At 48.0% G+C, this 15,626-nt stretch overlaps 1 protein-coding gene across 1 annotated transcript in view; it reads right to left on the bottom strand.

The window, feature by feature from the left end:
* The window catches only part of LOC134927295 (macrophage mannose receptor 1-like), a 425,485-nt gene that overhangs the window by 132,816 nt on the left and 277,043 nt on the right, over positions 1-15,626 (bottom strand). Inside the window, exon 19 of the mRNA XM_063921541.1 lies at positions 145-245. Coding sequence (XP_063777611.1) covers positions 145-245 — 101 coding nt within the window. The remainder of the gene's footprint in view (positions 1-144; positions 246-15,626) is intronic.

Genomic DNA, 15,626 nt, shown 5'->3' with positions numbered 1-15,626 from the left:
CCATGGACAGCAGAGAGATAGGTGGCTTGGACGAACCCACAAAATAAGTTAATATTAAATGACATAAATACATGTACATTCCTGGGAAGGAACTATATAGCTGTAAAATGGCACATATGTGCTTTATATATGTATAACACATACCCAAGTCTCTATACATCACAACACAGTTCTCGTCGTTATTGAGAAAGTTGGGTTCGTCTATGGCCCATTCAACAAAGTCCATAGGAGAATTGTCCATCCACCTAATAAGAAACAAATAGTATGGTTCTTACACAATCTATAGGTTTTCACATACAGTATATGTTTCCCATATTGCAACTGTACATACAAAAGGCATGGTCCGTGATGCAGAGCAACATGGTAATGCAGAAGGTGGCACAGTTGCAACCAAGTGAAGTTCGTTAAAGTAGCGGGGTGGAAAATTGTATCCCAATTAGATTTGTGTACCAACGCCTGTGTTTTGGTTTTGTCAAAACCGTCCTGAGTGTTTTGTTTTTGTTTTCTGGTTTTGGCAAAATAATAATAATAATAATAATAATAATAATAATATTTGTATTTATTATTATGAGAGTTAATGTTTTCTTTAACATTGTGAAATATTTTTAATTTAGGGTCCCTTTCTTAAACTTTGTGTCCCCTGGATCACCTTTAGTACAGTAGATTTTGTAGTACTATTATGACTGGCAGCAGTTGCAGCACAAGTACTGGGTTGCTGCTCCTACTCTTCAATCAACTGATACATAATGACTCACAGTGTTATTAGTATTGGTAGCACTAACAGTGCCTGAACTTTTCCTGACCTGAACTCAGACTTTATTTTTACATTGATGATTTGCCTAACACTGACATAGTCACACTGCTGCAGCCCACAGCCCTTCACTGATGACACTGACACAGTAGCCCACATCCTTTAATCTTCACTGACAGTCACACTGGAACCCACAGCCTTTCACTGATGATAGACACTGACAAAGTCACAGACAGTACTGCAGCCAACATCCTTAGTTCATTGCTGCTGCTGATGATGATGACACTGACGTGATACAATAGTCTGCAGCCCTTTATCACAGTCATAGTCACTGCAGCCCACACTCTAAACCTCCGGCATCCTCTGTGAAATGACGTCCGGACCACGAGGGAAACACTTTTATTGAATTCAAAACTGGGAAGCTCTGATGCCGGGAAGATAACATTTTGCCTCATTTTTGGATATGAGCCTGGCGGGAAAACCCAAACCAGGGCTTGGAAACACTCAGCGTTTCCAGGTTTGGGGCCATTCGATTTTCCGAAAAACCAAACCCGCATAACTCTTATCCCAATAGTGTGGTTGTGACTGCAGAGAAGGTATGACCATTGGAATCTGATGTTTCATAACTGTCACGATCCGGGTATCTGGACGCCATTTCTTACCTATCAGATGCCTCCTAAGGCTGGCTCAGCGCTCCAGGACCGGATCCCATCTGTTATCCTGATGTGCACATTCCCGCATCCTCTCCTGTCTCTCTGGACGCAGTCACAGTAACGCCTTATACATCTGGCATGGCGTCTCCCGCGGCCTCCGCCGCCGTCCCTGAGCTTCTGCATTCAGAGTGGCGATTACGTCAGCCGCGGCCTCCGCTGTGTCCGCGTGGTCGGATGTGCATCTGTCAGCCTGGCGTCTCCTGTCTCCGGTGGCCGGCGCCGCCATTACTGTTTTCCAGACCACATGGATTACAATCCAAACTTCCCTCCAAGTGTCTGCATGGGCGCAGCCATCTTGGATTCTGTCAGCTGATCATTCCTTCCAATCCGTTGTCAGTATTATTAATTTGCATAACTGCCTAGCCAATGCCTTCCTTGCTGCAGGTATAAATAGGTTGTGCCTGAGCAAGGAAGGCGTCAGTGCTTTGGTTGTCAAACCTAGTTCCAGTTTGTCTCTCTTCTGTGAATGTCTTCCAGGTTCCAGCTCCTGTCTCCAGACTTCTGCTATAGAGACCCGCACCAGCATTCCATCTGCGGTGTAGCCTGACTCTCCGATCCATTCTGGACTCACCTGTTTCCAGCTACAACATCACCTGCTTCCAGCTCAGCTTCCAGCAGTGTACAGCTTCTCTTAAAGGGCCGGTGTCCTTTCTGCAGTTTACCACTCTCCACCGGTATTATTATTTCTCCGCTCTCAAATTCTACATTTCATCTACATTGCATCGCTCTCAAGCTTTATTTATTATTTAACTGGTTCCAGCCAGTATCCACTCCGTGCCAACACCTGTCTGGTTCTAACCAGTACCCACAGCAGCATTTTATCTACAGCAGTCCAGCTTTCCCTGGAACACCAGCTGGTGCGACCCTGGGCTTTCCTCATTGCTACAGTTGAGCCTGGTAAGGACTTTCCAACTTGCAGATAATAAGAACTGTCTCATACCACCAGAGCTCTGTGGCCCCTGCCACCCTGTAGTACCCAGGAACTGTATTATTATTTCTCTGCTGATTTTTATGTTACTTTTTACTGCTACTGTGATGCATGGAGTTTGTCATAAATAAATATCATTGACTTTTACTCAAGTTGTCGTGGTCACGCCTTCGGGCGGTTTCTCTTCATGTTACTTACATGTCCAGGGGTCTGATACAACCTCCCAGGTTCCGGTACATCTCAGCCCCTACAACTGAGGCTGCCTTCCGTCAGCTCAGGCCCTCAGTTGTGACAGTAAGCACTGACCAAATGAATCCAGCCGGAGACCAGGATCAAGCGGCCAGGCCGATGCAAGAACTGGCAGCCCGACTTGAACATCAGGAGGCTGCACAGGGCCACATCATCCGCTGTCTCCTGGATCTCTCTACTCGGCTGGATGGGATTCAGACAACTCTCCGTGGATCAGGCGCATCTGGGGCGTCAACCACAGTGACTCCAACTATAACCCCACCCACCTTACCCGTTTCTGCTCCACGTCTTCACCTTTCAACGCCAGCAAAATTTGACGGATCTCCAAGATTCTGCAGGGGATTTCTCAACCAGTGTGAGATTCAGTTTGAGCTACAACCTGGCAACTTTCCCAGTGACCGTACAAAAATTGCCTACATCATCTCACTTCTCAGTGGCTCAGCCCTTGACTGGGCATCACCGTTATGGGAGAGGTCCGACACCCTGCTATCTTCTTACACTGCATTCGTGTCAACATTCAGGCGCATCTTCGACGAGCCAGGCCGGGTAACTTCAGCTTCGTCTGGGATTCTCCGTTTACGCCAGGGATCACATACTGTAGGACAATATCTTATACAGTTCCAGATCCTGGCATCTGAACTGGCATGGAACGACGAGGCCCTGTATGCTGCATTCTGGCATGGTTTATCCGAGCGTATTAAAGATGAGTTAGCTACCAGAGACTTACCCTCCAAGTTAGATGAGCTAATCTCACTTTGTACAAAAGTTGACTTACGTTTCAGAGAGAGAGCAACTGAGCGTGGAAGATCATCTGCTCCAAAATCTTCTGCTCCTCCTCCTCGCCAACTGTCACCAACTAAAGATGAACCCATGCAAATTGGCCGTTCCCGTTTAACTCCTGCTGAGCGCCGAAGACGTCTCTCCGAGTCTCTCTGTCTTTATTGTGCAGCTCCGTCTCACACCATTAATGCCTGTCCCAAACGTCCGGGACTCCAAGTCCTAGCTCGCCAAGGAGAGGGCCGGCTAGGAGTAATGATCTTCTCTCCATCTCCTCAAGATTGTAATCTCCCAGTCTCGCTTCAAGTTGCTCAACGTTATCAGAACGTCATTGCCCTCCTGGATTCCGGAGCAGCTGGGAACTTTATTACCGAAGCCTATGTTAAACGGTGGTCCCTACCCACCGAGAGACTTCCTTCCTCCTTTTCCTTAACTGCCGTGGATGGTAGTAAAATTTTTGATACAGTTATTGCTCTAAGGACTCTACCAGTTCGTCTGAGAGTGGGAGTTCTTCATTCCGAACTTATTTCACTTTTAGTGATTCCAAGAGCCACACATCCTGTGGTCCTGGGCCTTCCATGGCTCCGTCTTCACAATCCTACAATTGATTGGACGACTACGCAAATCCTGGCATGGGGTCCCTCCTGTGCTGAGACATGTTTGTTTAAAGTGTTGCCTGTCTGTTCTTCCTCCCCCAGGTCGTCTGATGTTCCACCTCCTCCATATCAAGATTTCACGGATGTGTTCAGTAAAGCTTCTGCTTATATCCTTCCTCCTCATAGAGAATGGGACTGCCCGATTGATCTCGTTCCAGGGAAGGTTCCACCTCGAGGCCGAACTTATCCGTTGTCTCTGCCCTAGACGCATTCTATGGAGGAATACATTAAAGAGAACCTAGCAAAGGGGTTCATTCGACCTTCTTCTTCTCCAGCCGGCGCAGGCTTCTTTTTTGTAAAAAAGAAAGATGGTGGTCTGCGGCCGTGCATCGACTACAGAGGTTTGAACGACATTACCATCAAGAACCGCTATCCTTTACCCCTGATTACTGAGCTCTTTGACAGAGTTAGCGGAGCTACCATCTTTACAAAGCTGGACTTGAGAGGTGCATACAATCTCATCCGGATCCGTGAGGGTGACGAGTGGAAGACCGCATTTAACACCCGTGATGGACATTATGAGTACCTCGTCATGCCCTTCGGATTGAGCAATGCTCCAGCTGTCTTCCAGCATTTCGTCAATGAGATCTTCAGAGACGTTCTATACCGTCATGTCGTGGTCTATCTAGACGATATCCTCATTTTTGCCAACAATTTAGAGGAACATCGTTTTTGGGTAAAGGAGGTTCTGTCCCGTCTCCGTGTCAATCATCTCTATTGCAAATTAGAGAAATGCGTCTTTGAAGTCAAGTCCATTCCGTTTCTAGGGTACATTGTGTCCGGTTCCGGACTAGAGATGGATCCTGAGAAACTACAAGCAATCCAGAATTGGCCGGTACCCTTAACCCTCAAAGGGGTCCAGAGGTTCTTAGGGTTCGCCAATTATTACCGAAAGTTTATACGAGACTTTTCCACCATTGTGGCGCCTATTACTGCTTTCACCAAGAAGGGTGCTAACCCGTCCAAGTGGTCTGAAGAAGCCATGCAAGCTTTTCATCTTTTAAAACAGAGGTTCATCTCTGCGCCTGTCCTGAAACAGCCTGACATCGACTCTCCTTTCATCCTAGAGGTGGATGCCTCCTCCGTTGGAGTAGGAGCAGTGTTATCTCAGAGGGCTAAAGATGGCCATTTACATCCTTGCAGTTTCTTCTCACGGAAGTTCTCCCCAGCGGAGCGCAACTATGCCATTGGCGACCAGGAGTTGCTAGCCATCAAGCTCGTTTTAGAGGAGTGGAGATATCTGTTGGAGGGAGCTTCTCATTCAATCACCATCCTTACAGACCACAAGAACCTTCTATATCTGAAAGGCGCACAATGTCTCAACCCTCGTCAGGCCAGATGGGCACTTTTCTTTTCCAGGTTCGACTTTAAACTCCAGTTCTGTCCGGGCTCTCAGAATCGCAAGGCCGATGCCCTTTCCCGCTCATGGGAGCAAGAAAATGAGTCAGAGTCTTCAGACAAGCATCCTATTATAAATCCGTTGGCATTCTCCACGGTAGGGATGGACTCTACGCCCCCATCAGGGAAAAGTTTTGTGAAGCCGACACTAAGGAAGAAGCTCATGCATTGGGCCCATGCTTCCCGCTTTGCCGGACATTTAGGTATCCAAAAAACCCTGGAGTTTATCTCTAGGTCCTATTGGTGGCCAACTCTGAAAAAGGACGTTTTGGAGTTTATTGCATCTTGCCCAAAGTGTGCTCAACATAAAGTATCCCGCCAGTCGCCTGCGGGGCAACTGGTTCCACTATCTGTTCCCCGTCGACCATGGACCCATTTGTCGATGGATTTTATTACAGATTTGCCCATGTGCAACAAGTTTAATACCATCTGGGTGGTAGTTGACCGGTTCACCAAGATGGCACACTTCATTCCTCTCACCGGTCTTCCGTCAGCTTCCAAGTTGGCTCAAGTATTCATACAAGAGATCTTTCGACTCCACGGTCTTCCAGAAGAAATTATCTCAGATAGAGGAGTTCAATTCACAGCCAAATTCTGGCGAAGTTTATGTCAAGCCCTCCAAGTCAAGCTAAAGTTTTCCACGGCTTACCATCCTCAGACCAATGGTCAAACTGAGAGGGTGAATCAGGACTTGGAGTCCTTCCTCCGCATCTATGTGTCCTCCTCTCAAGATGACTGGGTTCAATTACTTCCCTGGGCCGAGTTCTGTCATAACAACCAGTATCATTCTTCATCTTCTTCAACACCATTCTTCACCAACTTTGGATTCCACCCTAAAGTCCCTGAGTTCCAACCGCTTCCAGCAACTTCTGTTCCCGCAGTGGATATCACCTTGCATCAGTTTGCCAATATCTGGAAGAGCGTACGATCAGCTCTGCTCAAGGTATCGTTCAGGTACAAGAAGTTTGCGGATAAGAAGCGTCGAGCAGTTCCTGCTCTCAAGGTGGGTGATCGGGTATGGTTATCCACGAAGAATTTGAGGTTAAGAGTTCCCAGTATGAAGTTTGCACCTCGCTACATCGGTCCTTTTAAAATTGATCAAGTCATCAATCCTGTTGCTTACAGACTCCAGTTGCCTCCCTTCTTAAAGATACCCAGGACATTCCATGTTTCCCTGTTGAAACCGCTAATCTTGAATCGGTTTCATTCCTCACTTCCTCCAACTCCGAAAGTCCAAACTCAACGAGGCGTTGAGTATGAAGTAGCCAAGATCCTGGACTCACGTCACCGTTACGGTCAACTTCAGTATCTTATTGACTGGAAGGGTTATGGCCCTGAGGAACGTTCATGGACCAATGCTTCTGATGTCCATGCTCCTGCCTTGGTCCGGAGATTCCATTCCAAGTTTCCTCAAAAGCCAAAGAAGTGTCCTGGGGCCACTCCTAAAGGGGGGGGTGCTGTCACGATCCGGGTATCTGGACGCCATTTCTTACCTATCAGATGCCTCCTAAGGCTGGCTCAGCGCTCCAGGACCGGATCCCGTCTGTTATCCTGATGTGCACATTCCCGCATCCTCTCCTGTCTCTCTGGACGCAGTCACAGTAACGCCTTATACATCTGGCATGGCGTCTCCCGCGGCCTCCGCCGCCGTCCCTGAGCTTCTGCATTCAGAGTGGCGATTACGTCAGCCGCGGCCTCCGCTGTGTCCGCGTGGTCGGATGTGCATCTGTCAGCCTGGCGTCTCCTGTCTCCGGTGGCCGGCGCCACCATTACTGTTTTCCAGACCACATGGATTACAATCCAAACTTCCCTCCAAGTGTCTGCATGGGCGCAGCCATCTTGGATTCTGTCAGCTGATCATTCCTTCCAATCCGTTGTCAGTATTATTAATTTGCATAATTGCCTAGCCAATGCCTTCCTTGCTGCAGGTATAAATAGGTTGTGCCTGAGCAAGGAAGGCGTCAGTGCTTTGGTTGTCAAACCTAGTTCCAGTTTGTCTCTCTTCTGTGAATGTCTTCCAGGTTCCAGCTCCTGTCTCCAGACTTCTGCTATAGAGACCCGCACCAGCATTCCATCTGCGGTGTAGCCTGACTCTCCGATCCATTCTGGACTCACCTGTTTCCAGCTACAACATCACCTGCTTCCAGCTCAGCTTCCAGCAGTGTACAGCTTCTCTTAAAGGGCCGGTGTCCTTTCTGCAGTTTACCACTCTCCACCGGTATTATTATTTCTCCGCTCTCAAATTCTACATTTCATCTACATTGCATCGCTCTCAAGCTTTATTTATTATTTAACTGGTTCCAGCCAGTATCCACTCTGTGCCAACACCTGTCTGGTTCTAACCAGTACCCACAGCAGCATTTTATCTACAGCAGTCCAGATTTCCCTGGAACACCAGCTGGTGCGACCCTGGGCTTTCCTCATTGCTACAGTTGAGCCTGGTAAGGACTTTCCAACTTGCAGATAATAAGAACTGTCTCATACCACCAGAGCTCTGTGGCCCCTGCCACCCTGTAGTACCCAGGAACTGTATTATTATTTCTCTGCTGATTTTTATGTTACTTTTTACTGCTACTGTGATGCATGGAGTTTGTCATAAATAAATATCATTGACTTTTACTCAAGTTGTCGTGGTCACGCCTTCGGGCGGTTTCTCTTCATGTTACTTACATGTCCAGGGGTCTGATACAACCTCCCAGGTTCCGGTACATCTCAGCCCCTACAACTGAGGCTGCCTTCCGTCAGCTCAGGCCCTCAGTTGTGACAATAACCATTGATGCGGGGTGTTTCTCTATTCGATTATTTGTAGGTTATGGTTGCTATAGCTTTCATCCTTTTCCTGTGGTTTATTCTGATCTTTCCCTTCTGTTATTGAATAATGTGTAAATCTACAAATGCAGTCCTGTGTACCATTGATGGTTCCACCAACAAATGGTTCCAAAATGAATGCTATGGTAAGAGGAAAAATGTATTAATACAATGCCATCCTGGCAATGTCCATCCCTACTGCAGAGGAACCAACGTGTCACAGGGTCTCCTTACCTAACATACAGCCTGATTCTGATTTGTACAGTATTGCACAGCTGCAGGGAAGCAAATGCAGTAGGAGTTGTTTGTAGGAATTAGATGCCTACTCAGAGCATCTGCTATCCAAGTGCTGCATCCGAAGATGGATCACCATCGTGACATCCATGTATTCCTGCTCTGGTCACAGCACTCAGCCAGTCTGCATAAGCTGAATCTTACTCAGACTGGTCATCGGAACCGGTCAGCCAGGTCCAGCAAGTCTGCATCTGACAGCACTGAACCTAGGCTCATGCATGCCTACAAAACAGGGGCGACAAGCACCCATTTTGTAAAATGGCCCGGTCTCCAACCCAGTGCTGCCCCCCCAAATACTACCGCTTGTCAATCATGCTGCAGCTAAGGTGGGACTAGGCAGACCCCCAAACGTTGGATAGACCATTGAGTTTGCATACAAATCTGAAATAGGCCAAATTAGTGTATAACTAACTTTTTTCCTGATGTTCCACCTCCTTAGCAGGTTGCTATGGGCCTGATAGAGAGCCAAGCACAACGCTGATGTTCACAAAGTTTAATGCTTATTTTTTTTGACTGCACATACACCAAATTCCCTAACAAAGCTCTTGTAGCGCATGCGTTACACAGAGTATATGCACAAAGATGCTGTTGCAATTAGGTATCCGTAATGTGTTGGAAAAGTGATGTACGTTCCTGGGCAATGACTGGGACACACATGGAGATGGTTCGTCTTAAGGAGTGTTATGAGAGTGTGCGGGCATGTAGGTGGTTGCATACACAAGTGCTCAACAGCTTACATAACAGTCCAAACATGGACGGTGATACTGTACCTGCCATAGGGCTGGTGCAAGTTTGCTTCTAAACAGTTGCTTAATTCTTAGAGACATTGGAAGCATTGGCCTCCGGGGCACCTGCTGTTAGGAGGGCACCAGGAGGTTAGGAAGGAGCAGTGGTAGACCTTCAAGGGGTCTGCTGAGCAATAACAAATCTTCCTCCACACATTTTATAAATGATTTGCTCCAGTCACTGATGTCTTTTCTCAGCAGTACCCCTTAGTGGCCGCCCAGCAAAACCTTTAGATGAAGAGTCCTAGAATGTGTAGTAGAGCAGGGCACATCACAGTGTCTTATCTCTTCTGTATGATTGTATACAGTTAGCTGTTACAGGGTCTGCTGCTGTGTCTTAGGGATGGTATCGGGATCCGGCGCTCGGGATGCTGGCAGTCACCCTAACCCCCCTCTCTGCAGTCTAGCTGTTTTAAGGTGGTGCACTAATTGTTAAGATAACATTTTTAGGGCACTATTTATCATTTGCAGCCAGCCCCTGGAAATAAAGCTTCCTTATCACCACAATAAGTAATCCTTATTCGCCCAGATGTACTATTGGTGAGTTGCCGGGAAAGGGGCTCCGATAGGAGCTCGTACCAGCGACCACTGAGAAGTAATATGATTGCACTGTGATCACATTACTTCCTCTTTTGCCCCCTCAGCTGTGCTACTGCACATGTACTGAAGGCACATTCACAAGTTGGAGCCACCGGGGGGCCCCACAGTCTCCAGGTGTTGAGCATAAAGTTACACCCCAGCTACTCAAGATGCACTGACTGGTATTTCAGTGCCTATGGACGATGACAGGGTGTCTCGCAGGCCTTACAGATTTGGACGCATGTACACCAGGGAAGGGCTTTGTAGCGGCATTTGCATAAACTTGCAGAGGGCCAAATGCCAACAGATGCAGCCGATGCTGTGCCCACCTCTGAATCAGGCACTATATGTCACAGGTTATACCTCTGACGTCTGAGGCAGCATTTTACGTATAAAAGCCAGGGGTGTTCCTGAACTGGTTTAATTATCGTGGCATATTTTAATTTACTTTTTACATTATTTATACCTTTTTACATTACCTAGACCCACTATGATTGTGTATATCCTTGATGAATCAGTTAATGCAGTATCACTCAGCAGTCCCATAAATATTATATTGCCGTACTTTTATAAATAGGTTACTATGTTTTGGTTAACTAATGATCAGTGCTTTCACTATAGGCCGTAGGTTCTCAAACTTGGTCCTCAGGACCCCACACAGTGCATGTTTTCCAGGTCTCCTCTCAGAATCACAAGTGAAATGTTTAGCTCCGCCTGAGGATCTTTTAAATGTTTCAGTGATAAAGAATACACCTGTGCACCTGCTAGGTGACCTGGAAAACATGCACTGTTTGGGTTCCTGAGGGCTGAATCGGAGAACCACTGCTACTGTATAATCTATTCCCATATAGATTAGGGCACAAGTTCCCAAAGTCCCCCATTACAGTACAGATTTTAAGGATATCCATGCTTAAGCCTGAATGGTTAAATCAAATTTTATTGAAGTAAATAAGATTTTACTCACCGGTAAATCTATTTCTCGTAGTCCGTAGTGGATGCTGGGGACTCCGTAAGGACCATGGGGATTAGCGGCTCCGCAGGAGACTGGGCACAACTAAAGAAAGCTTTAGGACTACCTGGTGTGCACTGGCTCCTCCCACTAAGACCCTCCTCCAGACCTCAGTTAGGATACTGTGCCCGGAAGAGCTGACACAATAAGGAAGGATTTTGAATCCCGGGTAAGACTCATACCAGCCACACCAATCACACCGTATAACTCGTGATACTATACCCAGTTAACAGCATGATAACAACTGAGCCTCTCAATAGATGGCTCAACAATAACCCTTTAGTTAGGCAATGACTATATACAAGTATTGCAGACAATCCGCACTTGGGATGGGCGCCCAGCATCCACTACGGACTACGAGAAATAGATTTACCGGTGAGTAAAATCTTATTTTCTCTAACGTCCTAAGTGGATGCTGGGGACTCCGTAAGGACCATGGGGATTATACCAAAGCTCCCAAACGGGCGGGAGAGTGCGGATGACTCTGCAGCACCGAATGAGCAAACTCTAGGTCCTCCTCAGCCAGGGTATCAAACTTGTAGACTCTTGCAAGGGTGTTTTAACCCGACCAAGTAACAGCTCAGCAAATTTGTAAAGCCGAGACCCCTCGGGCAGCCGCCCAAGAAGAGCCCACTTTCCTCGTGGAATGGGCTTTTACAGATTTAGGGTGCGGCATTCCAGCCGCAGAATGTGCAAGTTGAATCGTGCTACAGATCCAGCGAGCAATAGTCTGCTTAGAAGCAGGAGCACCCAGCTTGTTGGGTGCATACAGGATAAATAGCGAGTCAGTTTTCCTGACTCCAGCCGTCCTGGAAACATATACTTTTCAGGGCCCTGACTACGTCCAGTAACTTGGAATCCTCCAAGTCCCAAGTAGCCGCAGGCACCACAATAGGTTGGTTCACATGAAAAACTGATACCACCTTAGGAAGGAATTGGGAACGAGTCCTCAATTCCGCCTTATCCATATAAAATACAGATAAGGGCATTTGTATGACAAAACCACCAATTCTGATACACGCCTGGCCGACACCAAGGCCCACAGCATGACCACTTTCCACGTGAGGTATTGTAGCTCCACGGATTTAAGTGGCTCAACCCAATGCGACCTCAGGAAATCCAACACCACGTTGAGATCCCACGGTGCCACTTGAGGCACAAACGGGGCTGACTATGCAGCACTCCCTTAACAAAGTCCAAACTTCAGGCAGTGAAGCCAGTTCTATTTTGGAAGAAAATCGATAGAGCCGAAATCTGGACCTTCATGGAACCCAATTTTAGGCCCGTAGTCACCTCTGACTGTAGGAAGTGCAGAAATCGACCTAGCTTAAATTTCTCCTCTGGGGCCTTCCTGGCCTCACAGCACGCAACATATTTCCACCATATGCGGTGATAATGGTTTGCGTTCACTTCTGTCCTAGCTTTAAATAGCGTAGGGATAACTTCCTCCGGAATGCCCTTTTCCTTCAGGATCCGGCGTTCAACCGCCATGCCGTCAAACGCAGCCGCGGTACGTCTTGGAACAGACAGGCCCCCTGCTGCAGCAGATCCTGTCTGAGCGGCAGAGGCCATGGGTCCTCTGAGATCATTTCTTGGAGTTCTGGGTACCAAGCTCTTCTTGGCCACCCGGAACAATGAGTATAGTACTTACTCTTCTCCTTCTTATTATTCTCATTACCCAGGGTATGAGAGGCAGAAAAGGGAACACATAACACCGACTGGTACACCCACGGTGTTACCAGAGCGTCCACAGCTATCGCCTGAGGGTCCCTTGACCTGGCGCAATATCTTTGTAGCTTTTTGTTGAGGCGGGACGCCATCCTGTCCACCTGTGGCCTTTCCCCATGGTGTACAATCATTTGGAAGACTTCTGGATGAAGTCCCCACTCTCTCGGGTGGAGGTCGTGTCTGCTGAGAAAGTCTGCTTCTCAGTTGTCCACTCCGGGAATGAACACTGCTGACAGTGCTAACACATGATTTTCCGTCCATCAGAGAATCCTTGTGGCTTCTGCCATCGCCATCCTACTTCTTGTGCCGCCCTGTCGGTTTACATGAGCGACCGCCGTGATGTTGTCTGACTTGATCAGCACCGGCCGGTGTTGAAGCAGGGGTCTAACCTGACTTAGGGCATTGTAAATGGCCCATAGTTCCAGAACATTTATGTGTAGGGAAGTCTCCTGACTTTTCCATAGGCCTTGGAAGTTTCTTCCCTGTGTGACTGCCCCCCAGCCTGGAAGGCTGGCATCCGCGGTCACCAGGACCCAGTCCTGTATGCCGAATCTGCGGCCCCCTAGAAGATGAGCACTCTGCAGTCACCACCACAGCGACACCCTGGCCCTTGGAGACAGGGTTATCCGCCGATGCATCTGAGGATGCGACCCGGACCACTTGTCCAACAGATCCCACTGGAAGATCCTTGCATGGGACTTGGCGAATGGAAATTCTTCGTAAGAAGCTACCATCTTTCCCAAGGCTCGCGTGCATAGTTGCACCGATACCTGTATTTGTATTAGGAGGTCTCCGTCTAGAGACGCCAACTCCTTGGACTTCTCCTCCGGGAGAAATCCTTTTTATCCTGTTCTGCGTCCAGAACCATACCCAGGAACAGTAGACGCGTCGTAGGAACCAGCTGCGACTTTGGAATATTCAGAATCCAGCCGTGCTGTTGTAGCACTTCCCAAGATAGTGCTACTCCGCCGAACAACTGCTCCCTGGACCTCGCCTTTATAAGGAGATCGTCCAAGTACGGGATAAGTACTTCGGCCATTACCTTGGTAAATACCCTCGGTGCCGGGGACAGACCAACGGCAATGTCTGGAATTGGTAATGACAATCCTGTACCACAATTTTGAGGTACACCTGGTGACGAGGGTAAATAAGGACATGCAGGTAAATATCCTTGATGTCCAGTGATACCCTGAAATTTTCAAGGCTTGCAATAATCGCCCTGAGCGATTCCATTTTGAACTTGAACCTTCGTATATAAGTGTTCAAGGATTTCAATTTTAGAATGGGTCTCACCGAACGGTATGGTTTCGGTACCACAACATTTTGGAATAGTAACCCCGGCCTTGTTGAAGGAGGGGTACCTTGATTTCACCTGCTGGAAGTACAGCTTGTGAATTGCCGCCAGTACTACCTTTCTCCGAGGGCAGCAGGCAAGGCTGATGTGAGGCAACGGCGAGGGGGAGTCGTCTCGAACTCCAGCCTGTATCCCTGTGATACTACTTGCAGAACCTAGGGATCCACCTGTGGGCAAGCCCACTGATCCCTGCAGTTCCCGAGACGTGCCCCCACCGCACCTGTCTCCACCTGTGGAGCCCCAGCGTCATGCGGTGGACTCAGAGGAAGCGAGGGAAGATGATTTGATTCTGGAACTGGCTGACTGGTGCAGCTTTTTCCTTCTTCCCTTGTCTCTGTGCAGAAAGGAAGCGCCTTTGACCCGCTTGCTTTTCTGAAGCTGAAAGGACTGTATCTGAAAATACGGTGCTTTCTTAGGCTTTTGTGAGGAAACCTGAGGTAAAAATTTTTCTTCCCAGCTGTTGCTGTGGATACGAGGTCCCAGAGACCATCTCCAAACAATTCCTCACCCTTATAAGGCAGAATCTCCATGTGCCTTTTAAATGCAGCATCACCTGTCCACTGCCGGGTTTCTACTACCCTCCTGGCAGAATGGACATTGCATTAATTCTGGATGCCAGCCGGCAAATATCCCTCTGTGCATCCTTTATATATAAGACAACGTCTTAAATATGCTCAATGTTAGCAACAAATTATCCCTGTCTTAGCGTATTAATATTATCTGACAGGGTGTCAGACCACGCTGCAGCAGCACTATTTATGCTGAGGCAATTGCAGGTTTCAGTATATAACCTGAGTGTGTAAATACAGACTTCAGGATCGCCTCCTGCTTTTTATCAGCAGGTTCCTTCAAGGTGGCCGTATCCTAAGACGGCAGTGCCACCTTTTGACAAACGTGTGAGCGCCTTATCCACCCTAAGGGATATCTCCCAACGTGACCTATCCTCTGGCGGGAAAGGGTACGCCATCAGTAACTTTTTAGAAATTACCAGTTTCTTATCGGGGGAAACCACGCTTCTTTACACACTTCATTCATTCATCTGATGGGGGATCAAAACAGTAGCTGTTTTTTCTCCCCAAAAAGAAAACCCCTTTTATGTGGTACTTGGGTTCATGTCAGAAAATGCGTAACACATTTTTTCATTGCCGAGATCATGTAACGGATGTTCCTAGTGGATTGTGTATATGTCTCAACCTCGTCGACACTGGAGTCAGACTCCGTGTCGACATCTGTGTCTGCCATCTGAGGTAACGGGCGTTGTTTGAGCCCCTGATGGCCTTTGAGACGCCTGGGCAAACGCGGGCTGAGAAGCCGGCTGTCCCACAGCTGTTACGTCATCCAGCCTTTTATGTAAGGAGTTGACACTGTCGGTTAATTACCTTCCACCTATCCATCCACTCTGGTGTCGGCCCCACAGGGGGCGACATCCCATTTATCGGCCTCTGCTCCGCCTCCACGTAACCTTCCTCATCCAACATGTCGACACAGCCGTACCGACACACCGCACACACACAGGGAATGCTCTGACTGAGGACATAACCCCACAAAGTCCTTTGGGGAGACCGAGAGAGAGTATGCCAGCACACACCAGAGCGCT

This window comes from Pseudophryne corroboree, chromosome 5, assembly GCF_028390025.1.
Source record: "Pseudophryne corroboree isolate aPseCor3 chromosome 5, aPseCor3.hap2, whole genome shotgun sequence".
Lineage (NCBI taxonomy): Eukaryota > Metazoa > Chordata > Amphibia > Anura > Myobatrachidae > Pseudophryne > Pseudophryne corroboree.
This window is presented reverse-complemented; position numbering and strand designations above follow the sequence as displayed.